Source organism: Nerophis lumbriciformis, linkage group LG17 (assembly GCF_033978685.3).
Source record: "Nerophis lumbriciformis linkage group LG17, RoL_Nlum_v2.1, whole genome shotgun sequence".
Lineage (NCBI taxonomy): Eukaryota > Metazoa > Chordata > Actinopteri > Syngnathiformes > Syngnathidae > Nerophis > Nerophis lumbriciformis.
The window spans coordinates 45,654,117-45,681,611 of record NC_084564.2 but is presented as its reverse complement, the minus strand read 5'-3'; the positions used below and the strand labels follow the sequence as shown (position 1 = coordinate 45,681,611).

At 43.0% G+C, this 27,495-nt stretch overlaps 1 protein-coding gene across 7 annotated transcripts in view; it reads right to left on the bottom strand.

Moving 5' to 3' along the window:
• Window positions 1-27,495, bottom strand: part of myo18ab (myosin XVIIIA b) — a 227,897-nt gene that overhangs the window by 5,569 nt on the left and 194,833 nt on the right. For 4 of the 7 annotated variants that reach the window (XM_061973193.1, XM_061973196.1, XM_061973194.1 and 1 more), the window contains 2 exons: window positions 23,090-23,212; window positions 16,558-17,302 (listed from right to left, as the gene is read on the bottom strand). In XM_061973193.1, the coding sequence (XP_061829177.1) occupies window positions 17,200-17,302; window positions 23,090-23,212 (226 nt within the window). In that variant the 3' untranslated portion in view covers window positions 16,558-17,199. Of the gene's footprint in view, window positions 1-16,557; window positions 17,306-23,089; window positions 23,213-27,495 lie in introns of those variants that run through there. The other 3 variants (XM_061973197.1, XM_061973198.1, XM_061973199.1) reach the window with 3 other exon arrangements.

Genomic DNA, 27,495 nt, shown 5'->3' with positions numbered 1-27,495 from the left:
ACTGTCCCACTTACACATATGATGTTATCTCTCATTTGATACAACTTTGACTGTCAATACTGTCCCACGTACACATATGATGTTATCTCTCATCTGATACAACTTTTGACTGTCAATACTGACCCACACACATTTATCAAGTATAACCCATGTATATATATATGAATATTTTGCATGTTTCTTTAGTTGCTTAATTGAGTTTACAACCCCCTGTCGCTGTTTTGTAGTGTTTCTGTACTTGTTTTGATTATTATTATTATTTCTTTGCTTGTATGTTAATGTTGTAAATGTTGAATACTATAAATAAAGGTTTTAAAAATAAAAAAAATTATTTAAAAAATGGCAGGGCATCTGTCCTTCCATCCTGTACAATATTCATGACAAATAAGTACTTTGTTTTAAAGATGTGCTATTTTGATTTACACTGTATGACTTTTTTTTTAAAGGAATATTACCTTTGTAACCTCATTATACTATTGGCTAAGTTTTATATTCATAAATGTAAATTTCTCAATACCCGACCTCTTCTTTGTGCCTTTAAAAAAAGAATTAGAAATTTACTTTAAAACGCTTTCTACCTCTAACAACCAAAAAGCTGTGAAAACTATGATACTGTGCTCCAAATTTGGATTATTTACGGAATGTATGTGAGCCTATGGCTTTACACATATATATATATATATATATATTTTTTTTTTTTTTTTTTTTTGCATTTTTCTTTAGTTGCTTTATTGAGTTTGCAACCCCCTGGCGCTGTTTTGTACTGTTTCTGTACTTGTTTTGATTATTATTAATTATTTGCTTGTATGTTAATGTTGTAAATGTTGAATACTATAAATAAAGGTTTTATAAATAAAAAATAAATACAATAGTTTAAAAAAATATTGTTGGGATCCCAAGCGGTTTACCTTGTTCAGAGGGATTATAGTTTTCATCAAAGTCCTCTTCCAGGATGAGCTGGTTTCCAATGACCATGGGTGAAGAAGCCATGATGAGTGCATGCAGCAGTGCATACATGGAACACTGCTGACACATGACAAGTGAATACATCTTATGCAGCAGTGCATACATGGAACACTGCTGACACATGACAAGTGAATACATCTTATGCAGCAGTGCATACATGGAACACTGCTGACACATGACAAGTGAATACATCTTATGCAGCAGTACATACATGGAACACTGCTGACACATGACTAGTGAATACATCTTATGCATACATGGAACACTGCTGACACATGACAAGTGAATACATCTTATGCAGCAGTGCATACATGGAACACTGCTGACACATGACTAGTGAATACATCTTATGCAGCAGTGCATACATGGAACACTGCTGACACATGACAAGTGAATACATCTTATGCAGCAGTGCATACATGGAACACTGCTGACACATGACTAGTGAATACATCTTATGCAGCAGTGCATACATGGAACACTGCTGACACATGACAAGTGAATACATCTTATGCATACATGGAACACTGCTGACACGTGACTAGTGAATACATCTTATGTACAACAAGTCACTATCCATTCATTATGGCAAACACAATGTGCACATTGGCTAAATATTTGTTCAACTTAAATGCAACAACTTGAGAGAGTAATAACTTGGTAGGAAGGGACAAGCGGTAGGAAATGGATGGATGGATTTAAAACAGCTACGTGCGAGCGTCTCTGATACAATGAACACGAGCTGGGCGTCATTTACGTAGAAGCAGTTGCAGGACAATTTACCTTCAAACTCGCAGACTGTGCCTTTTCTTCAACATAACCATAGTTAGCTCCAAATGTTCTTTTTCTTCAACATAACCATAGTTAGCTCCAAATGTTCTTTTTCTTCAACATAACCATTGTTAGCTCCAAATATTCTTTTTCTTCAACATAACCATTGTTAGCTCCAAATGTTCTTTTTCTTCAACATAACCATAGTTAGCTCCAAATATTCTTTTTCTTCAACATAACCATTGTTAGCTCCAAATGTTCTTTTTCTTCAACATAACCATAGTTAGCTCCAAATGTCGTTTTCATTCAACATAACCGTAGTTAGCTCCAAATGTTGTTTTCCTTCAACATAACCGTAGTTAGCTCCAAATGTCGTTTTCCTTCAACATAGCCGTAGTTAGCTCCAAAGGTGCAACATGTTTGACTGGCACGTAAACACAACGCACCATACAATCTCCAAGGACGCTTCTCCAGTTTCCGGTTGATGACAGGAAGTAGACTGCGATTGGCCGAGCTGCGTGAAACGTTCAGGGGTCATCGTAAACCGCGAGACGGAACCTTTAGCTGATGTTCTAACACGTCCCATCCATCCAGGGATGTGAGGAGGAGGAGAACTTGTCTTGTACTATCTAGAGCAGAGGTGTCAACATGGAGAAAAATCTACTCTGAAAATGTACAAATCATAATGTTGTTGGGGGTTTTTTATACTTACATGTTGGGGTTAATAGTATTCTATCTTTATTTGTCCTTATTTACACTTTCTGAATGAATGATGTGATAATGTTCATCAGTCAACTCATTGCTGTTCATTTTCAATTTATCAAGATAAAAAAATATTATGAATGAATGAATGAAATAAGTTTATTTCGGTCATATAATCAACCATCAACCATTAACCATTTTGTGTGACCGGTTTAACAGTACAGATTATACATATTTAACAATCATACACATTTACACACAAAAATAAAATAAAAAGAATGACCGAAAAAGGAATAGGCTGAAGCCAAAGCTTATATTTGCCTATCCTATACCTCCACTGAAAATAAGATTGCCAAGCACCCATCCATCCATCCATCCATCCATCTTATTCCGCTTATCCGAGGTCGGGTCGCGGGGGCAGCAGCCTAAGCAGGGAAGCCCAGACTTCCCTCTCCCCAGCCACTTCGTCCAGCTCCTCCCGGGGGATCCCGAGGCGTTCCCAGGCCAGCCGGGAGACATAGTCTTCCCAGCGTGTCCTGGGTCTTCCCCGCGGCCTCCTACCGGTCGGACGTGCCCGAAACACCTCCCTAGGGAGAAGTTCGGGTGGCATCCTGACCAGATGCCCGAACCACCTCATCTGGCTCCTCTCCATGTGGAGGAGTAGCGGCTTTAATTTGAGCTCCTCCCGGATGACAGAGCTTCTCACCCTATCTCTAAGGGAGAGCCTCGTCACCCGGCGAAGAAAACTCATTTGGGCCGCTTGTACCCGTGATCTTGTCCTTTCGATCATAACCAAAAGTTCATGACCATAGGTGAGGATGGGAACGTAAATCGACCGGTAAATTGAGAGCTTTGCCTTCTGGCTCAGCTCCTTCTTCACCACAACGGATCGATACAGCGTCCGCATTACTGAAGACGCCGCACCGATCCACCTGTCGATCTCACGATCCACTCTTCCCTCACTCGTGAACAAGACTCCAAGGTACTTGAATTCCTCCACTTGGGGCAAGATCTCCTCCCCAACCCGGAGATGGCACTCCACCCTTTTCTGGGCAAGAACCATGGACTCGGACTTGGAGGTGCTGATTCTCATCCCAATCGCTTCACACTCTGCTGCGAACCGATCCAGTGAGAGCTGAAGATCTTGGCTAGATGAAGCCATCAGGACCACATCATCTGCAAATAGCAGAGACCTAATCCTGCAGCCACCAAACCAGATACCTTTAACGCCCTGACTGCGCCTAGAAATTCTGTCCATAAAAGTTATGAACAGAATGGGTGACAAAGGGCAGCTTTGGCGGAGTCCAACCCTCACTGGAAACGAGTCCGACTTACTGCCGGCAATGCAGACCAAGCTCTGGCACTGATTATACAGGGAGCGGACTGCTCAATCAGACAGTCTGATACCCCATACTCTCTGAGCACTCTTCACAAGACTTCCCGGGGTACACGGTCGAATGCCTTCTCCAAGTCCACAAAGCACATGTAGACTGGTTGGGCAAACTCCCATGCACCCTCAGGCACCCTGCCGAGAGTATAGAGCTGGTCCACAGTTCCACGACCAGGACGAAAACCACACTGTTCCTCCTGAATCTGAGGTTCGACTATCCGGTGTTGCCTCCTCTCCAGTACACCTGAATAGACCTTACCGGGAAGGCTGAGGAGTGTGATCCCACGATAGTAGGAACACACCCTTCGGTTTCCCTTCACAAAGAGAAGAACCACCACCCCGGTCTGCCAATCCAGAGGTACCGCCCCCGATGTCCGCGCGATGTTGCAGAGTCTTGTCAACCAAGACAGCCCCACAGCATCCTTAAGGAACTCCAGGCGGATCTCTTCCACCCCCGGGGCCTTTCCACCGAGGAGCTTTTTAACTACCTCGGCAACCTCAGCCCCAGAAATAGGAGAGCCCACCACAGATTCCCCAGGCACTGCTTCCTCATAGGAAGACGTGCTAGTAGGATTGAGGAGGTCTTCGAAGTATTCCCTCCACCGATCCACAACATCCGCAGTCGAGGTCAGCAGAGCACCATCCCCACCATACACGGTGTTGACATTGCACTGCTTCCCCTTCCTGAGGCGGCGGATGGTGGTCCAGAATCGCTTCAAAGCCGTTCGGAAGTCGTTTTCCATGGCTTCCCCGAACTCCTACCATGTCCGAGTTTTTGCCTCCGCGACCGCTGAAGCTGCACACCGCTTGGCCTGTCGGTACATGTCCGCTGCCTCAGGAGTCCTATGAGCCAAAAGAGCCCAATAGGACTCTTTCTTCAGCTTGACGGCATTCCTCACCGCTGGTGTCCACCAACGGGTTCTAGGATTACCGCCACGACAGGCACCAACCACCTTGCGGCCACAGCTCCAATCGGCCGCCTCGACAATAGAGGCGTGGAACATGGTCCACTCGGACTCAATGTCCAGCGCCTCCCTCGTGACATGTTCAAAGTTCTTCCGGAGGTGGGAATTGAAACTCTCTCTGACAGGAGACTCTGCCAGGCGTTCCCAGCAAACCCTCACAATGCGTTTGGGCCTGCCAGGTCTGTCCGGCATCCTCCTCCACCATCGCAGCCAACTCACCACCAGGTGGTGATCGGTAGAAAGCTCCGCCCCTCTCTTCACCCGAGTGTCCAAAACATGAGACTGCAAATCCGATGACACAACTACAAAGTCGATCATGGAACTGCGGCCTAGGGTGTCCTGGTGCCAAGTGTACATATGGACACTCTTATGTTTGAACATGGTGTTTGTTACGGACAATCTGTGACGAGCACAAAAGTCCAATAACAAAACACCACTCGGGTTCAGATCCGGGCGGCCATTCTTCCCAATCACGCCTCTCCACGTTTCACTGTCGTTGCCAACATGAGCGTTGAAGTCCCCCAATAGAATGAGGGAATCACCCGGGGGAGCACTCTCAAGTACTCCCTCAAGTGAATCCAAAAACGGTGGGTACTCTGAGCTGCCGTTTGGCGCGTAAGCACAAACCACAGTCAGAAAAAATAAATAAAAGTCCAGTGCAAGACAAAGCAAGATCAACAACAATAAAGAGCCTAAATGGATTCTTCTGCTTTGGAACTTTATTAGAAGGTCCTGGATTGGTTGTTAGCTGTCTGGCAAGCTGCATAACCTCAACACATATAGTGAGGGCACAACACTTTTATAAACTGGACTTTCAATGGAAGCAGGAGGTAATACTTACAAGGAAGATCTCCATCGAGACAAGAGAGACTTTTAAAACTGAAGAAAGATTAAGGAAGACTTCTATAAACAAGTTATTGATGCTTTTGTTCAGAAGGAGTGGCGCATGTGTGATGGACCCAAGTGGTGGAAATTTAAAATCTAATAACATTTTGATAAAAACTAATATAAATATTAAGAACCCAATGCAGTGAGAGCAACAGTCCCAAAATAAGGAAATATAATGATGCTGATTTACAATTTATTACAATACAAATTAAAAGCAGTCAAGTTAATAACACTATTGGTGAACAATATTATGGTGAGGGTACAGCCGCGACAGGCGTAGTGGGTCAGCGTCCTGGCTCCGCCCACTTCCACGGTGTCCTCCTGCACACAATTAAAATCGGAGGCAGGCCACAGGGATAAAATCATTTAAAAGTACGGAGACGCTCTTCGGGCTGACGTCACACTTACATATAAGTGTACATATGGACACCCTTATGTTTGAACATGCTGTTTGTTACGGACAATCTGTGACGAGCACAAAAGTCCAATAACAAAACACCACTCGGGTTCAGATCCGGGCGGCCATTCTTCCCAATCACGCCTCTCCACGTTTCACTGTCGTTGCCAACATGAGCGTTGAAGTCCCCCAATAGAATGAGGGAATCACCCGGGGGAGCACTCTCAAGTACTCCCTCAAGTGAATCCAAAAACGGTGGGTACTCTGAGCTGCCGTTTGGCGCGTAAGCACAAACCACAGTCAGGACCCGTCCCCCCACCCGAAGGCGGAGGGAAGCTACCCTCTCGTCCACTGGGTTGAACTCCAACGGGGGGTAAAGAATTTCCACCCCAGCCCGTCGCCTCTCACTGCTGGCAACGCCAGAGTGGAAGAGAGTCCAGCCCCTCTCGAGAGAACTGGTTCCAGAGCCCTTGTTGTGCGTCGAAGTGAGTCTGACTATATCTAGCCGGAACTTCTCCACTTCGCGCACTAGCTCAGGCTCCTTCCCCCCCAGCGAGGTGACGTTCAACGTCCCAAGAGCTAGCTTATTTAGCCGAGGATCGGACCGCCAAGTGCCCTGCCTTCGGCTTCCGCCCAGCTCACACTGCACCCGACCTCTATGGCCCCTGCTATTGGTGGTGAGCCCATTGGAGGAGGGACCCACGTTTCCTCTTCGGGCTGTGCCCGGCCGGGCCCCTTGGGGACAGGCCCGGCCACCAGGCGCTTGCCATCGTGCCCCACCTCCGGGCCTTGCTCCAGAGGGGGGCCCCGGTGACCCGCGTCCGGGCAAGGGAAATCTGGGTCCTTTATTTGTGTTCTTCATAGAGGTCTTCGAGCTGCTCTAGTTGAGGGATCAGATCCCTCAACTAGGACCAGTTTGTCTTGGGAGACCCTAGCTATTGCCTAGAACATCAACGTTAAAAAAAAAAATCAATGGGATGAAAGTAATTGTTACTATATTTTATAATTTTCTATTATTTCACCTTTCAAGGTTTTCTTAAACCTTAACAAAGAACTACAAAAATCAAATGATATGTTATTTATGTGGTTTGATCATTTCCTAACATCATGTGGTTTATTTTGTACATATGTAGCATCATCTACAAAGATACTAAGAATTGCTATTGCGACATCCAGTGGACACATTTAGAACAGCAGTTTATTTCATTCAAAAATGTCAGGTTCATTTTTATACTTAGCAAACTCATCCCGCGGGCCAGATAAAACCTGATCCGGCCCTCGGGCCGTACGTTTGACACCCCTGCTTTAGATGAAGTAAATATGAGAGGTGTGTTGAAAAGGCAACTAACAGATATGGAGTAGGTATTCATGAATGAACAATGGCTGGGTGTTAAATATGAGGAGGAGGGCACTATTAGAGTTTTTGAAGAGCACAGGGTTATGTTATTGGATTTAAGGGATACTGCGGGTTATAAAGAGCTGGGTTATAAAATAGAGCAGGGCTTGCATTGTAACTCTTTCATTTTGTTACTTCAACTTTTTGCTAAATGGGGATTTTGATTGTGCACTAGTGACCATCCACACTCCGGAGCAGAAGATGGCGGCAATGCAACATTAAGGTGAAGAAGGGAGAAAAAAAAAGAAGAAAACGGAACCTTTTCTATGAAGGACTTCCACCACTGTTTGTGATGTGGAAGAGAGCTGGAAATACTCATCACACAGAAAAGAAGATTGAAAAAGCAGTAAATAAGAATAGGGAACAGCTTGGGGGTTTAAGATTCTCTGTTGGAAAGACTAAAGTCATGAATTTTACAAAGAGGAAAGTTCAAAACAAGCTCCAAATTCAACTCTATGGAGAAAATATAAAAGAGGTACAAGTATTTAAATATTTGGGAATATGGTTGTATAAATATATGAACTGGTCAACCCACATCAGCAAAATAGTGGAGAAAAGTAAAAAGGTGTTAAAGATAATGAGGGCTTTGAGGGGTAAAGATTGGGGGGCTGATATTGAAAGCAATGTATATTACTTTAATTCCATCTGTTATTGATTATGGATGCATCATTTACCAATCTGCTTCAAAAACATTACTTGCAATACCAGCGTGGAGGTAACATAACCCAAAGGTAAACATGCAATGATTGAAGAATAGAAATGTAGATAGTTAGCAGCAATGGATTGAGAACATGTAATTAGACAACATCATGGTATATTCACATGCATCAAAAAGTATGCATAATAAAGTAGGAGCTGCAGCAGTTATCCCTCAAGGAAACATAGTATTAAATAAAAAGTATGCATAATAAAGTAGGAGCTGCAGCAGTTATCCCACAAGTAAACAGTATTAAATAAAAAGTATGCATAATAAAGTAGGAGCAGCAGCAGTGTGTTACATTGTGTGTTACATGATGTGTTCCATTGTGTGTTACATGGTGTGTAACATTGTGTGTTCCATGGTGTGTTACGCGATGTGTTACACGGTGTGTTACACTGTGTATTCCATTGTGTGTTCCACGGTGTGTTCCATCGTGTGTTACATGGTGTGTTCCAAGGTGTGTTACATGGTGTGTTCCAAGGTGTGTTACATGGTGTGTTCCATGGTGTGTTACGCGATGTCTTACACGGTGTGTTACACGGTGTGTTACACTGTGTGTTCCATTGTGTGTTCCACGGTGTGTTCCATTGTGTGTTCCATCGTGTGTTACATGGTGTGTTCCATTGTGTGTTCCATCGTGTGTTACATGGTGTGTTCCATCATGTGTTACATGGTGTGTTACATTGTGTGTTCCACGGTGTGTTCCATGGTGTGTTCCATTGTGTGTTCCATCGTGTGTTACATGGTGTGTTCCATTGTGTGTTCCATCGTGTGTTACATGGTGTGTTACATTGTGTGTTCCACGGTGTGTTCCATGGTGTGTTCCATGGTGTGTTCCATTGTGTGTTCCATCGTGTATTACATGGTGTGTTCCATTGTGTGTTCCATCGTGTGCTACATGGTGTGTTCCATTGTGTGTTCCATCGTGTGTTCCACGGTGTGTTCCATTGTGTGTTCCATCGTGTGTTACATGGTGTGTTCCATTGTGTGTTCCATCGTGTGTTACATGGTGTGTTCCATCATGTGTTACATGGTGTGTTCCATTGTGTGTTCCATCGTGTGTTACATGGTGTGTTACATTGTGTGTTCCACGGTGTGTTCCATGGTGTGTTCCATTGTGTGTTCCATCGTGTGTTACATGGTGTGTTCCATTGTGTGTTCCATCGTGTGTTACATGGTGTGTTCCATTGTGTGTTCCATCGTGTGTTACATGGTGTGTTACATTGTGTGTTCCACGGTGTGTTCCATGGTGTGTTCCATTGTGTGTTCCATCGTGTATTACATGGTGTGTTCCATTGTGTGTTCCATCGTGTGTTACATGGTGTGTTCCATTGTGTGTTCCATCGGGTGTTACATGGTGTGTTCCATCGTGTGTTACATGGTGTGTTCCATTGTGTGTTCCATCGTGTGCTACATGGTGTGTTCCATTGTGTGTTCCATCGTGTGTTCCACGGTGTGTTCCATTGTGTGTTCCATCGTGTGTTACATGGTGTGTTCCATTGTGTGTTCCATCGTGTATTACATGGTGTGTTCCATTGTGTGTTCCATCGTGTGCTACATGGTGTGTTCCATTGTGTGTTCCATCGTGTGTTCCACGGTGTGTTCCATTGTGTGTTCCATCGTGTGTTACATGGTGTGTTCCATTGTGTGTTCCATCGTGTGTTACATGGTGTGTTCCATCATGTGTTACATGGTGTGTTCCATTGTGTGTTCCATCGTGTGTTACATGGTGTGTTACATTGTGTGTTCCACGGTGTGTTCCATGGTGTGTTCCATTGTGTGTTCCATCGTGTGTTACATGGTGTGTTCCATTGTGTGTTCCATCGTGTGTTACATGGTGTGTTCCATTGTGTGTTCCATCGTGTGTTACATGGTGTGTTACATTGTGTGTTCCACGGTGTGTTCCATGGTGTGTTCCATTGTGTGTTCCATCGTGTATTACATGGTGTGTTCCATTGTGTGTTCCATCGTGTGTTACATGGTGTGTTCCATTGTGTGTTCCATCGGGTGTTACATGGTGTGTTCCATCGTGTGTTACATGGTGTGTTCCATTGTGTGTTCCATCGGGTGTTACATGGTGTGTTCCATCGTGTGTTACATGGTGTGTTCCAAGGTACCGCCCGCCTCACCTGCCATCATGGAAAGAAAAAAACGTAAAAAGAAAAAAAAATTAATTACATTGTTATATGTATCCAGTGATTACACTATAAAGTTATTTTCCATTTAACTTCACCAGTTTTAGATTATTTTTATTCAAAATCGCTGAATTTTCACATTTGCCGTTCAAATACTGAGAAGAGATTAATGAGGCAGCAGCCAGTTGTGCCTCAACATGGATTGCGCAATGACTGGGCTAACTGCTGGTCTGCTGTGCAGTGAGACTGTATTGCTATATGAATTATATTATACATTTCCATAGTTTAGTTAGCTGAGGTATATAATGTACAGTGTATTTTGTCAACAACTGTATGTGTGTAACGTATTTCTTGTGCTGAGCAATCATAAAACGGCTGCGAAGACGCACTGGCTGAGGCTCGCAGTAATCCCGCCTCCTGGTGGTAGAGGGCGCTAGTGATCCCAGAGATCATTCATGCGACTACTCGGCTGCAGAAGAAGTGACAACAAGCAGCAACAGAGATCGTTTATTTTTTCCTCTCGCCTGGACTTTTAACATGGAGGATTACATATCTCAAATAAAACAGATTTTGTTATGCCCGTTTGATTGTGGACTATTACTGACACCTTGTGGCCATGGGAAAATGCTGCGCGTCATCAGGTTGGGCACTTCCGGTTTACGATGTTAGTTCAGTTGATGAGACAATAAGAAGTAGACAAGTTGTGTTAGCTCTTACAAGCCTTGGAAAAGATAAGTGTGTAAGTAAAGTGTTGAACTTGTTTATGTGGCTCAATATGAAGGTGGAAAGTGGCTACATTTGATAGTAAGATGTGTAGTGAAAAAACATTTTTGTGCACTAATTTAATGGATGTTTGAAGACTTCAAATGGCTGGCGGTCATAGAAATAGTTCCAACACTCAGCAGTGTTAGTGTGTTGTGTATTTGTGTGCAGCTGATGTTGACATATTGTGTATTGCATTTCAGTGTGTTGATTGGATCATATAACTTATACATTGTCATTGTGTGCATTTCACTTTTACAAAAAGAAAAAATAAATCAAAGTCCAGTGCAAGACAAAGCAAGATCAACAACAATAAAGAGCCTAAATGGATTCTTCTGCTTTGGAACTTTCTTAGAACGTCCTGGATTGTTTGTTAGCTGTCTGCCAAGCTGCATAACCTCAACACACATAGTGAGGGCACAACACTTTTATAAACTGGACTTTCAATGGAAGCAGGAGGTAATACTTACAAGGAAGATCTTCATCGAGACAAGAGAGACTTTTAAAACTGAAGAAAGATAAGGAAGACCTCTATAAACAAGTTATTGATGCTTTTGTTCAGAAGGAGCGGCGCATGTGTGATGGACCTGAGTGGTGGAAATTTAAAATCTAATAACATTTTGATAAAAACGAATATAAATATTAAGAAGCCAATGCAGTGAGAACAACAGTCCCAAAATAAGGAAATATAATGATGCTGATTTACAATTTATTACAATACAAATTAAAAGCAGTCAAGTTAATAACACTATTGGTAAACAATATTATGGTGAGGGTACAGCCGCGACAGGCGTAGTGGGTCAGCGTCCTGGCTCCGCCCACTTCCACGGTGTCCTCCTGCACACAATTAAAATCGGAGGCAGGCCACAGGGATAAAATCATTTAAAAGTACGGAGACGCTCTTCGGGCTGATGTCACACTTACACGCAAGGCGTGCAGTAGTTCTGCGTCGAGGTATTGGGTACGCCCACGTACCCGTCCCGTCTCGTTCCGCTTCTTGGTCGCTCCCGGGAGTCACCGCAGGTCTCTGGGTCCCGATCACTCCTGTCCACAGGACCACACAGCCAGCGTACAACGCAGGAGCCCGCAAGCCCACAGCCAAAGGCCAAAGTCAGTTTGATCACCCTCACAGATCCACATTCCACGACACTTACTTCGGAGGCAGAGTTTCCTCTGCCCCTGCGTGTTGTGGGCTTCTTGGGGTTCACTCCGGTAGCTTGCCTGGGTCTGCTGTGTAGTCCTGGATTCCCTCCCGGCCTGCGGGCGACCACCCGGTCGTTTCCGCTTCCCTCCGTCGCTCTTCCTTCCTCTTCCTCTTCCCTCTCTTCTCTCTGACGCTCTTCCTTCCTCTTCCTCTTCCCTCTCTTCTCTCTGACGCTCTTCCCTTTTAAATGTGTGCAGCCTTCATGGTCCACAGGTGCCTTCATGCTCCACAGGTGCCTTCATGGTCCACAGGTGCCTTCATGGTCCACAGGTGCGGCTGTTCTCAGGTGCAGTCCGATTGGGCACTTTGGTTGTCAGGGGCAACAAGCTAAAAGGGGCAACGTCTTAAAATGCCAGCAAAGTCCACAAAGAATAAAAACATGCAATTAAAAATACAATCAAAGTCCACAAAGTGTAAAAACATGCAACTAAAATTACAATCAAATTCCACAGCAATAAAAACATGCAACAAAATCCACAACAACAAAAACACTCTAAAACATGCATGGCAACGAAACTTCAAAAACAAAATCCCCTGCTTGTGTCACATCACACATGGACTTCATTTATAAGTAAAGGTAAGACCATAATAAAGTTGTTTCTATTTAATGTGCTTTTTTGTGTGCTACAGTTTGTATGTGTAAAGTTAAAGTTAAGTTAAAGTAGCAATGATTGTCACACACACACTAGGTGTGGTGAAATGTGTCCTCTGCATTTGACCCATCCCCTTGATCACCCCCTGGGAGGTGAGGGGAGCAGTGGGCAGCAGCGGCGCCGCGCCCGGGAATCATTTTTGGTGATTTAACCCCCAATTCCAAGCCTTGATGCTGAGTGGCAAGCAGGGAAGAATGCTGGTATGAGCTTTTAAACATAACCCGTTAACTGCTGCCAATCAAATGGTGAATAAGATACTCTTTAGGGTTCATATGTTTGTAAATTTGACTGTGATGAAGTCAGTGCCTCACCAACCATCAACCTCACCGCACGTCACTGGTTCCAACGTGTTACATGGTGTGTTCCACGGTGTGTTACATGATGTGTTCCAATGTTTGTTACATGGTGTGTTCCAATGTGTGTTCCACGGTGTGTTACATGGTGTGTTCTAATGTGTGTTACATGGTGTGTTCTAATGTGTGTTACATGGTGTGTTCCACGGTGTGTTACATGGTGTGTTCTAATGTGTGTTACATGGTGTGTTCTAATGTGTGTTACATGGTGTGTTCCACGGTGTGTTACATGGTGTGTTCTAATGTGTGTTACATGGTGTGTTCCACGGTGTGTTACATGGTGTGTTCTAATGTGTGTTACATGGTGTGTTCCAATGTGTGTTACATGGTGTGTTCTAATGTGTGTTACATGGTGTGTTCTAATGTGTGTTACATGGTGTGTTCTAATGTGTGTTACACGGTGTGTTCTAATGTGTGTTACATGGTGTGTTCCACGGTGTGTTACATGGTGTGTTCTAATGTGTGTTACATGGTGTGTTCTAATGTGTGTTACATGATGTGTTCCACAAATTTGACTTGTTTTGGTGGAACCTAAAGTGAGAGGAATATGGTTTGATGACCTGGGACTTGTTGGTGCGGTGTGATCAATATCCTGGGTGTGTAAATGACTTTCAGTGCAACGATGACCTCCAGGATTAGTTTGTGGTTGTTGCAAACTAACATGCTTCATGCTCCTGAGCACTTTCACACCATTTGTGGACTGTTGAGAACAATCTAGTGGTACTTTTAGTTGGTGAATGAGTAAATTGTAATCACATCTGTCATGTAAACACTATGTCACCTTTGGACATCACATCTGTCTTCAAATACAAGTTTGGAGTAAATATGTCAATTAGGAATTGATGTGTTGCTAGTAGAAAAGTGTGATACCACGGATTTTCTTTCTGATCCGATACATAGTAAAATTGAGGCTGGTATCAGTGATACTGATCTGATACTTTGTGCAAATATGATATCTATAAACAATATAAAATGACAGGGCAAAATAAATGATGACGTTCTTCTGCACTGAGTGTGTTCTCTTCTTCATATTATAAAGCACAGGATACATTCACCACACTTGGTGTGTGTGTGTGTGTGTGTGTGTGTGTGTGTGTGTGTGTGTGTGTGTGTGTGACTATTGTTGGGACTTTAACTTAACTTAACTTAACTTAACCATGTATGTGGTGTCTCCAACTAGTCTTCCATAAAAGTACACATTTCAATTGTCAAACAGTTTGCAATTGCTACGTATAATTGAATGACAGCTGGATTAGGAATGATTTAAAAACTTGACTTCTGACGGAGGTGAGATTATTGTCATAAACTTGACTTTGACCACGCTAATAATTGGCAACAAGTATGTGCATCTTTCAACTCCTGGATGATTGTCATGTACATGATGGATGGATGGATGGATGTTCACCTCAGTTTGCAGCAAAGATTGTAACATTTTAGCAGGCGAGGCATGTTTTAAAGGGGAGCTTCCATGTTTAAAGTGTCACCTTAATTCCTCTCCATGCTGTTTGTGCTTGCATGCGCAGCTGTGTGGGCGTGCTGACACACTCCACATCATCAATCAATCACAGTTTATTTATATAGCCCAAAATCACAAGTGTCTCAAAGGGCTGCACAAGCCACAACCACATCCTGGGCTCAGATCCCACATCAGGGCAAGGAAAAACTCACCCCAGTGGGACATCGATGTGAATGACTATGAGAAACCTTGGAGAGGACCGCATATGTGGGTAACCCCCCCCTCTAGAGAAGACCGAAAGCAATGGATGTCGAGTGGGTCTGACATAATATTGTGAGAGTCCAGTCCATAGTGGATCTAACATAATAGTGAGAGTCCAGTCCATAGTGGATCTAACATAATAGTGTGAGAGTCCAGTCCATAGTGGATCTAACATAATAGTGTGAGAGTCCAGTCCATACTGGATCTAACATAATAGTGTGAGAGTCCAGTCCATAATGGATCCAACATAATAGTGAGAGTCCAGTCCATAGTGGATCTAACATAATAGTGTGAGAGTCCAGTCCATAGTGGATCTAACATAATAGTGTGAGAGTCCAGTCCATAGTGGATCCAACGTAATAGTGAGAGTCCAGTCCATAGTGGATCTAACATAATAGTGTGGGAGTCCAGTCCATAGTGGATCTAACATAATAGTGAGAGTCCAGTCCATAGTGGATCTAACATAATAGTGAGAGTCCAGTCCATAGTGGATCTAACATAATAGTGTGAGAGTCCAGTCCATAGTGGATCTAACATAATAGTGAGAGTCCAGTCCATAGTGGATCTAACATAATAGTGTGAGAGTCCAGTCCATAGTGGATCCAACATAATAGTGAGAGTCCAGTCCATAGTGGATCTAACATAATAGTGAGAGTCCAGTCCATAGTGGATCTAACATAATAGTGAGAGTCCAGTCCATAGTGGATCTAACATAATAGTGTGAGAGTCCAGTCCATAGTGGATCTAACATAATAGTGAGAGTCCAGTCCATAGTGGATCTAACATAATAGTGAGAGTCCAGTCCATAGTGGATCTAACATAATAGTGAGAGTCCAGTCCATAGTGGATCTAACATAATAGTGTGAGAGTCCAGTCCATAGTGGATCTAACATAATAGTGAGAGTCATCAATTATCATCCTCGGCTCTGCACGTCATTGCCACGCGGCATCATTCGGCTAGAAAAAAAAAAGTAGAGGTATTTTTCAAAAGCAGTATAGTATCATTTTGAACTGATTAGTACTTTATTAGTACTAGTACACCACACAACCCTGCTGTGTATTTTGTTTTTTCTTCCACCAATCACTTTTTCTTTAGACAAGATGTCAATGATTTCATGACTTTACACTGAGTTCCTGTTCTGGTTACACATTATCTGATGTCACCAAAGTATCAAAAGAATTGATATTTAGATTTTTAGAAATGATATTAGAACATAAAAATGTGGTATCGCTAGTTTGAACACGACATCACCCAGAAGCGCTGCAGGCAGGAAGCAGAAGTAGGTGTGATCTACCTGAGAGGACGACAATGATGACATTTCAACAATAAAGAGTAGATATCATGTGACATGTTGCTCTTATTTGACACAAACAAACAAGTTTTGATGATGCGCACATTTGAACGCTGCTCAGAGACAAATCTGATTGGCCAAAATGTGCATGCAAATTGCCCGCGTTGGACTAAATTGCAACAGCAATCTCTGAGCATGTTCTCAGGGATGAGTTGAATGTGTGAAGTGGTGCAATCAACCTGGAGGGACTGGAATAGAAAGAATGCTTTCCAAGTAGTCTGATATATTTCTTTGTTCAGTGGCGACACCAACAAACAAATAGAAAGGGAATACAATGATCGTTGCCTTCAGTGCAGGTAGAGATGTTCATGATGTCTTTCCCTTCACTCTTAAAAGTGATGCAAACATTGGAGATGAGTCTTCAGAGTGCAGCAGGAATGCAGGTGAAGAAAGAAAAAGCCCCCTGGAATCAAAAAGCACTTGTCCCATTCAAGTCTGAGGAAGAAAAATCATTTGCCAGTATTCAGTATTCATTGGCAGAACAGTGCGCACACACACACACACACACACACACACACACACACACACACACACACACACACAAAAATAGATTTTTGGCATATTAATACAGTGAATAAATGCAAAAGAAATAAACAAAAACCTGCTATCATTTCCATCTCAAATGCTGTAGCTCAGTTCTGTTGAAGAGACCAAGCAGCCAGTCATTGGTTCAAAAAGCAAACAAAAGCATTCGATTGCAAGCAAAGTTGTAAAGTAAAGAAATACTGAGAAGATCTGGAATGACACAAGTGAGTCAACTTTGCATGCAAGACAACAAGTGACTCCATATTTCTTTCAGAAGATGATTCCATGAAGAACCCGCTAGATAAGTTTTGACACGGCGTCCTTCAGTGGGATCCTCCATCTGAGTGCAGGATAGTAGGAAGATCCACGCTCACATCGTCTTCCTCCTCATCAGATCTGAAGAAGTAGCGTCCTCTGCCAGGTGGGCTGCTTGAAGTCAACACAACACAAATCATCTTCATCAGAAAGGAAAAGAGGCACACAAAAAGGCATGCAATGTGGTAGCAGACATGGTACTAACACGACTTGACTTTTCTCACTTATGCATTCAAACTCATTTGTATTTAGGGATTATCATCACACCATGCGGAAACTTTACGTTGGGTAATATCAGGCAAGAACCTACTGCTCGCTGCGGTCGCTATCTGCACGATACAAGTACTTCATCATCTACTGGTACTTCATCATCTGCACGATACAAGTACTTCATCATCTACTCATCTACAGGTACTTCATCATCTGCACGATACAAGTACTTCATCATCTGCACGATACAAGTACTTCATCATCTGCACGATACAAGTACTTCATCATCTGCACGATACAAGTACTTCATCATCTGCACGATACAAGTACTTCATCATCTGCACGATACAAGTACTTCATCATCTGCACGATACAAGTACTTCATCATCTGCACGATACAAGTACTTCATCATCTGCATGATACAAGTACTTCATCATCTGCATGATACAAGTACTTCATCATCTGCACGATACAAGTACTTCATCTGCACGATACAAGTACTTCATCATCTGCACGATACAAGTACTTCATCATCTGCATGATACAAGTACTTCATCATCAACGGTCTTCTTCTCCTCCGTGTCCCTCTCTCTCTGAGGCACATGGTCTTCCTCTTCTACTGAGTTAAGCACCTTTTAAAAAAGGAAGATCCGGTCACACGTAGGAAATGATGGAGGCACCAGAGCTTGGTTCTGTTTCAAAATCTGATGATGAAGATTTCTGCCTCTTTTTAGACTTTTTCGACCTCTTAGAGCTACGCCACTGAGCAAGGTCATCACTTAAACTCTCAGACTGGGAATTTGGATTTGTCCTCATTTTCTTGCCTCTGCCCTTGCTGCTGTGACTACTACAGCTGCTGGTACTGCAGGTCCTATGCAGCTCAGAGCTTGCTGCAATGACTACTACAGCTGCTGGTACTGCAGGTCCTATGCAGCTCAGAGCTTGCTGCTGTGACTACTACAGCTGCTGGTACTGCAGGTCCTATGCAGCTCAGAGCTTGCTGCAATGACTACTACAGCTGCTGGTACTGCAGGTCCTATGCAGCTCAGAGCTTGCTGCTGTGACTACTACAGCTGCTGGTACTGCAGGTCCTATGCAGCTCAGAGCTTGCTGCAATGACTACTACAGCTGCTGGTACTGCAGGTCCTATGCAGCTCAGAGCTTGCTGCTGTGACTACTACAGCTGCTGGTACTGCAGGTCCTATGCAGCTCAGAGCTTGCTGCTGTGACTACTACAGCTGCTGGTACTGCAGGTCCTATGCAGCTCAGAGCTTGCTGCTGTGACTACTACAGCTGCTGGTACTGCAGGTCCTATGCAGCTCAGAGCGTCCAAGAATACTAGCAGTTGGTGTTTCTACAGGATGTTGGATATTCTCACTTTTGTCTGCATTTCCCCTGAATTTGACCTCCTCCCCGTCAGAGTCCACTCAGCTTCTGCGCTAATTGGTGTAATACTGAACACTTCATTGATAGCTTTCTCCAGGTCTGGTTGGAGGTATTTCCGATGACTGACGGGTTTGATATCCAGGTCTTCAGTGAGATGGTTATCTGCTTCCATGGAAATACTTTGGCCAGTGGCTGAATGTCTGTCAGTAGTTGTGCTATCATCCATGTCAAGATCAGAGGGCATCTACGCGCTAGCAACATATCTTGGCTTACACTACCGGGACTTTGACCCCCACACACTTTTTGACAACTAGGGCTCATAAAGAACATTGTGCTTTGACGATGTCCAAGGGAGTTTTCTACATACAAGCCTAAAGTAGACCTTCTGGGCTCAACTCCAGACTGAATGAAATGGTTGCTTGTCAGTCAAAGTCCTCCCAATGGCTTTCCTTGCCTTTCCTACCTTCTGAGTTGAGTGTAACCAATTGTCTCTCATCAGCTGCAGAGGATTTTCTCCCAAATCTCATTGAGGAGGTAAATAAACATTGTTTGATTAAATGATTGATTGAGGTATCATCCTGAATTTCTGTGTTTTGGGGTTTACACTTTTGGAAAGACGGTGTATCCTCGGGCTCTGCGTTCACTTTCACGACACCGAAGAAGGCATCCCCTTTAGAATCCAGGTGGGAGTGTTTTCTGTAGGTGAGGAAACTGGCCGGGTTGTCTTTACATCTTTGTTTGCCTTTTTCCATTGATTGGACACTGAACACACTTTGTCTTCTTTTGCTTCTAAGTTTGAAGCAAATCTAGGAGGAGACATCATCCATTGGAACAAAAGGCATTGGGAGGAAAATGAGAGTGTGGATAAGTAATGAACCAAATGAGATGACAAAGGATGATCTTGGTACAGTAACATTCAAAATGAGTCAATTAGTGTGGACGCACTGAAGCATTTTGTTAGGCAATTATGGAGGTCAGCAAGTACAGCTTGACACTGGACAGAAAGACATAAGCATTATTTATATTTCAGCAATATTACACTGCAGCAATTCAGCAGGTCTTGATGGCGAAGCGGGCTATTTCTATTTTGGAACATCCTGTGTAACCATGGCAACGCATTTTTTTTAACCAGGGCCACTTGATTAGGAACCCAACCTTCAGGCCAGACATGCAACATTCTGCACGTGTTACAACAGCGTGGCTTCATAGTAAAAGAGTGCGGGTACTAGACTGGCCTGCCAGTAGTCCAGACCTGTCTCCCATTGTAAATTGGTTATGAAGGCTAGGGTTAGAAGAAAAGGTGAGGCATTTAATCCCAGGAACACCATGCTTGACTATAGGTATGGTGTTCCTGGGATTAAAGGCCTCACCTTTTCTCCTCCAAACATATTGCTGGGTACTGTGACCAAACAGTCCATTTTTGTTTCATCTGACATCACATGGACAAAGATAAGACCTTCTGGAGGAAAGTTCTGTGGTCAGATGAAACAAAAATTGAGCTGTTTGGCCACAATACCCAGCAATATGTTTGGAGGAGAAAAGGTGAGGCCTTTAATCTCAGGAACACCATGCCTACCGTCAAGCATGGTGGTGGTAGTATTATGCTCTGGGCCTGTTTTGCTGCCAATGGAACTGCTGCTTTAAATGGGACAATGAAAAAGGAGGATTAGCTCCAAATTCTTCAGGACAAGCTAAAATCATCAGCCCGGAGGTTGGGTCTTGGGCGCAGTTGGGTGTTCCAACAGGACAATGACCCCAAACACACCTCAAAAGTGGTAAAGGAATGGCTAAATCAGGCTAGAATGAAGGTTTTAGAATGGCCTTCCCAAAGTCCTGACTTAAAGGTGTGGACAATGCTGAAAAAACAAGTCCATGTCAGAAAAGCAACACATTTATCTGAACTGCAGCAATTTAGTGGTCAAGTGGTCAAGCAGAAGCTTGTGGATGGCTACCAAAAGCGCCTTATTGCAGGTCAACTTGCCAAGGGACATGTAAGCAAATATTAACATTGCTGTATGTATACTTTTCACCCTCACATTTTCAGTAGAGCCATAATAAATTCATCAAAGAAGCAAACTTCATGAATGTTTTTTGTGAGCAACAAGTATGTGCTCCAATCACTACATCACAAAAACATAAGAGTTGTAAAGTCAAGACAGCCATGACATGATGTTCTTTACAAGTCTATGTAGACTTTTGACCACCACTGTATATTATTTGGCTTCCACCAGCTAAGCCTATTAAAAATAATAAGTAACACAAATAATGACACTTACTTCACAGGAGATTAAGAGAGCAAGTACATTTCAACATACACTTATGTGGTGACTCTTTTTTCTGCCAGCACTTTGCATCAACACACACATGCACGCACACATGCACGCACACACACACACACACACACACACACACACACACACACACACACACACACACACACACACACACACACACACACACACACACACACACACACACACACACACACACACACACACACACACACACACACACACAGTGCAGTTTTGGAACATGACTGCGTGCAGTGAAGTAGTTTAGACCCTTCAGCGATCACTCTGACACATTTCCAGCAGGAAGGAAAGCAAAGTAGATTAGAATGAAGGATTAGTCGTCCATCATGTTTGATGAAAGCTGGCGGGACATGACAATCATAGCCAGGCAGGCAACGTCCATTAGAAGAGACGTTGCAAGGAAGGCACACACAAACTTAAGAAAGTGCAATAAAGCTGAGTTATCTCTGTGGATTTTATAGGTGCTACTGTAAATACTTTCTCATCATCTTTATCCTTTAACAGTTGAACATGTCCTAGGAGGAACTTTTATCCTACTTTTTCTTCAGAATAGTCCCAAATAAAGCAGAGTTACAGAATGTGTAGCTGCTGTATGGATTTTGACGCCTTTTCAAGAAATCCTTGCGTTTATAAACCAAGCTCATTTGCTCAAAACGACCTTTTCATTGAATTGACAGGAGTGTGTTGTAACCGAAGACCTCCTGTGCTTAATGACAGTCTAGAACATGGGTGTCAAACTCTGGCCTTGTGTAATTTTACTTGGCCCTTGAGGCGATATCAAATTAACACTAAAGCTGGCCCGCCGATTATATTCAGTGGCAATGGCGCGGTAACACCGCATTCACCGCTAGCTCTCATACTTGCCAACCCTCCCGGGGGACTCTCAAATTTCAGTGCCCCTCCCGAAAATCGTCACGTCCGCTTTTCACCCAGTCCAACAAATGCTGGCCCAGTCACATAATATTCCGGGCTGCAATATGCACCCCCCCGCCCCCTCCGTGCATCGGTTGAGGTGGGCGGGGTTGGGGGGGCGAGGTTTGGTGGTAGCGGGGGTGTATATTGCAGCCCAGAAGAGTTAGGGCTGCATGGGATTCTGGGTATATGTTTTGTTGTGTTTATGTTGTGTTACTGTGCGGATGTTCTCCCGAAATGTGTTTGTCATTCTTGTTTGGTGTGGATTCACAGTGTGGCGTATATTTCTAACAGTGTTAAAGTTATTTATACAGGCACCCTCAGTGTAACCTGTATCGCTGTTGGTCAAGTATGCATTGCATTCACGTGTGTGTGCGTGCAGAAGCCGCATATCTTGTGACTGGGCGGGCACGTTGTTAGAATGGATGAAAAGCAGACGTGACGATAGCTCGTAGAGGACGTTAAAGGCAGTGCCTTTAAGGCACGCCCCCAAGACTGTGGTCCAGGTAGAATACGAGATATAATGACTGATGAACACCTTGGTTGGATAATGAAGGTTGCCTCAGCTCAAAGCCTGAGCCCCGACATTAATGAACTAGCATCCAAGAAAAGATGTCAGGTATCTGGCTTGGGTACATCAGATTAGATCAGTGTGTTGCAAACTGAGCAGTTTAAAGTCCTGAATGGTTGGTTTATTCATTACTTTATTTTCTAATTTATTAGCCTGTGGAAAAAGTTAATGTTGATATTTACCTCAGAAGGCTGCAAATAGAAAAGAGGCATTACATTTTTATTTAAATTGTATTTGATATGCCATTGATATTTTTTAATTATTATTATTATTATTATTTGAAACTGGATTTTGCATGTCACTATAAAGTTATATAAGCCTTGCTTGTTCAATATTCAATGCAAAACTTGTTTGGGTCCCTATTAAAAGGTTCATTTGTTGAACCTTGGCCCGCGGCTTTGTTCACTTTGACATTTTGTCCCACTCTGTATTTGAGTTTGACACCCCTGTTCTAAAAGATGTTCAGTAGCTGCTGTTGTACGACCACATGCTTTCTTTACACCAACCTAGAGCTCTTCAGGCTGCCGTCATCTGAAAAGTTCTTGGTAGATCCTTTACTTTTGGACAACCAGAGTTTCACCTCATCCACACAACCCTCCACCTCAGAGTCAGTGTCTGAATTCCCTTGACTGTGGGCGACAGAAAACAAGTCAGAGGGCAACAGAGTCACTTTCAAAGAGGGTTAGCGAGTGAGTGCAATGAAATGTTAGCATGCAGGAGTAAAGAGTGGTAGAAATCAGCTCAGGCTCACACAAGACTTGTCAATGTAGCATTCATTTCATTTCAGAAGGAAAAGACATAACATGCACTTTTAGACAAATGACAAGCAAGTCACACTCAAACACCTTTTGACATCACATGTCAACTTCTTTGTAAAACTGTCAGAACATGCCTTTGCTATTAAATATCAGCCCTTTGCTATTAAATATCAGCCCTTTGCTATTAAATATCAGCCCTTTGCTATTAAATATCAGCCCTTTGCTATTAAATATCAGCCCTTTGCTATTAAATATCAGCCCTTTGCTATTAAATATCAGCCCTTTGCTATTAAATATCAGCCCTTTGCTATTAAATATTAGCCCTTTGCTATTAAATATTAGCCCTTTGCTATTAAATATCAGCCCTTTGCTATTAAATATCAGCCCTTTGCTATTAAATATTAGCCCTTTGCTATTAAATATTAGCCCTTTGCTATTAAATATCAGCCCTTTGCTACTGATAAAGCAGCTGAATATTTGTGGGTTCCTAAAACAAGCTACTTAAACCGCACCCTATCAGAAGGAAGGAGACTAGGATAAAAAAAGGTTGCATCAATCAGTTGCCCATTTTAGGGGGGGCTAAACCCCCCCTGAAACATTCTTAAGCCCCCCCCCCCTAATAATTTGGTCAGATTTTTTTTTTTAATTGCATAAAACTTCAATATAAATATGCAGGAATATGAGTTGAAATAAATAATATAACCTGGCTGTCATTATTCACTATGATTAGAAATGCTTTGTCAGCACTTATTAATCAATCCAGTGTGGTCCAGCAGTATCGCCCACATTGCTACACTGAAGTACCAGTCCAGGTTTTCGGCGTTCCTTTAGCAAGGGGAGCCAGTCTGCAGTTCAGTGTGTTCACAACCTGCAGGCTAGTATTTGATGTAGTCCATAACATTACACACACACACACACACACACACACACGCACACACGCACACACACACACGCACACACACACACACACACACACACACACACACACACACACACACGCACGCACGCACGCACGCACGCACACACACACACACACACACACACACACACACACACACACGCACACACACACACACGCACACACACACACACACACACGTTGCAGACTCCAATGTGAATGCAAAGTGAATACAGACATGGAAGTAAACATTCTAGTGCTCGCAGTTCTGACACATTTGTGGCAATTTGAAGGATTCTGTGCAATCAAAGCCAACATTTTGTGAACGGTGGAGAAGATGATGAAAGAAGACGTCTCCCGCACTCTTGGGGACATTTGGCTCCATGTCTGCTCTGAAGAGTGTTGGCCACCAGTGATTGATGTCAGTTCCTAAAACATTACTATCTGTGCCTCTTTCTGCTCATTTGTCAACTATTTATTATCAATCCGTCTATCTGGTTGAATAATGATGAGGATTCTGATAAGTGTGGTCATTAGTAGCCACGATGCGAGCGAAGTGCAGGAGAGTAAACAATGAAGTGGCATCTGATTGCTTTGGAATATAAAAGTCAAAATAATAATAATCATGTCTGGAATATTGCTGACAGAAGAAGAATAACTTCCAAGCTCTGCAGTAGAGGTGTACTACTTCAACTTCATTGATGCACTTTAAGTCTTGCTGTTAGTTCAGAGTCCTGGTCTAGGGGCTCTGAAGACAGACTCATTGTCAAAAAGGTGGAGTTTTATGGGTAGTTTTTTTATTTTCACTTTCATCCTTTTCACCATAAAAGGCAAGTTATTGTGATGGTCCATATCATCCTTCCCTACGGCTCGGTGTGGCCTGTGGGCCTTAAATGTGACACCTGTGGTCTAAATGCCTTAAGTGACCATTACAGTAAGAACAGGAAACTAACAACGTTGCTTTTTGACCATCTTGGTTACTTCAGTATTGGCTGTGTAATTCTAATACAGTAACAACAAGTTGAAAGCAAAACAATCTTGCAACTGCAAAACTTGTGAATCAAAGAAGTTGTGCACATACAACATATCCTTCAGTGGGCATCCAGCCCCCGTTTTCCAGGACAGAACGTTTCTTTCCAGAAAAACCTCCTCAGTTTTCAGGTCAACAAGTTTGTATACACTGCTATCATCTGTGCAACATCTCCATGTTTGCTCCATGCAACAACCATCTCATGCTTGCTAAGTCCTTCTTCACTTCAAACCAAACAACACTGTCCTTACGTGTTTGGACCATCTCATGCTTACTAAGTCCTTCTTCACTTCAAACCAAACAACACTGTCCTTACATGTTTGGACCATCTCATGCTTACTAAGTCCTACTTCACTTCAAACCAAACAACACTGTCCTTACATGTTTGGACCATCTCATGCTTACTAAGTCCTTCTTCACTTCAAACCAAACAACACTGTCTTTACATGGTTGGACCATCTCATGCTTACTAAGTCCTTCTTCACTTCAAACCAAACAACACTGTCCTTACATGGTTGGACCATCTCATGCTTACTAAGTCCTTCTTCACTTCAAACCAAACAACACTGTCCTTACATGTTTGGACCATCTCATGCTTACTAAGTCCTTCTTCACTTCAAACCAAACAACACTGTCCTTACATGGTTGGACCATCTCCTGCTTACTAAGTCCTTCTTCACTTCAAACCAAACAACACTGTCCTTACATGGTTGGACCATCTCATGCTTACTAAGTCCTTCTTCACTTCAAACCAAACAACACTGTCCTTACATGGTTGGACCATCTCCTGCTTACTAAGTCCTTCTTCACTTCAAACCAAACAACACTGTCCTTACATGGTTGGACCATCTCATGCTTACTAAGTCCTACTTCACTTCAAACCAAACAACACTGTCCTTACATGGTTGGACCATCTCATGCTTACTAAGTCCTTCTTCACTTCAAACCAAACAACACTGTCCTTACATGGTTGGACCATCTCATGCTTACTAAGTCCTTCTTCACTTCAAACCAAACAAGTTTTATGATAGAGCAGTTTTCATCAAAAAAAGAGAACTACTTTGACAAAAAGAAGTGAGATATTTGTGTTTTATTAATATGACTGACAACATTTCAATTGTGCTTCATTTATCAATCATATCAGCACTGGGGTGGTATAGCTCGGTTGGTAGAGCGGCCGTGCCAGCAACTTGAGAGTTGCAGGTTCGATCCCCGCTTCCGCCATCCTAGTCACTGCCGTTGTGTCCTTGGGCAAGACACTTTACCCTCCTGCTCCCAGTGCCACCCACACTGCTTTAAATGGAACTTAGATATTGGGTTTCACTATGTAAAGCGCTTTGAGTCACTTGAGAAAAAGCGCTATATAAATGTAATTCACTTCACCACTCAAACAGTGTGGTTATTATCGTTACGCTATATTGCATTTATTTGACAATAAATCAGCAAAAGTGCCAAGGAGAAGCAGAGGCTTAAAAAGTCTTGTGTCTTTGGAACACTCGGTCTTCCAGGTGAAATATGTAAACGGACAAAAATGTGGATAAGAAAATGTCAGTGTGATGGGGACAAGCTGGAGCTGTGCACTTCAGCCAATCAGGAAGCTTCATTTTCTAAAGTGAAAATATTCATGAACACTTTTCAAACTATCAATGTTGGTCATCATTGAACTTTCCTAAAAAAGAAGCGTTCCACTCACACAAAGTTGTGGTATTTGGGGTGAAATTTCATGATGAAAATAAAATGCAAGATAACATTTAGCGGTGAACCTCCTCTAAATGTTTCAATGCACACATTGGACAAGCGGTAGGAAATGGATGGATGAATTGCTGAATTGCACAATGGACTGACCAGTCACAAGAGCTGAAATGTTGACATCATGAGAGCGAGAGCAAATGATCAGAAGCACCTCAGAGGGAAGTGGAAAGTGTGATGAGAGGCTTGTAAGACAGAAAGTCTTTTATGTCAATTCTGCTTTTTATTGGAGAACAGCAAGTTTTGTAAAAAGTACTGAAACATTCAACAGTTGGACGTTCAAAGTTCAAAAGTTTAGAGACGATTTAATTAGGTTCATAAGCTTTCCAGCATTTTATCTTTTGATTGATTGATTGATTGATACTTTTATTAGTACATATTCCCTACAATTGACCACTAAATGGTAACACCCCAATAAGTTTTTACACTTCTTTAAGTCGGGGTCCATGTGTGATGGTCATGCTACCGTATTTGTCG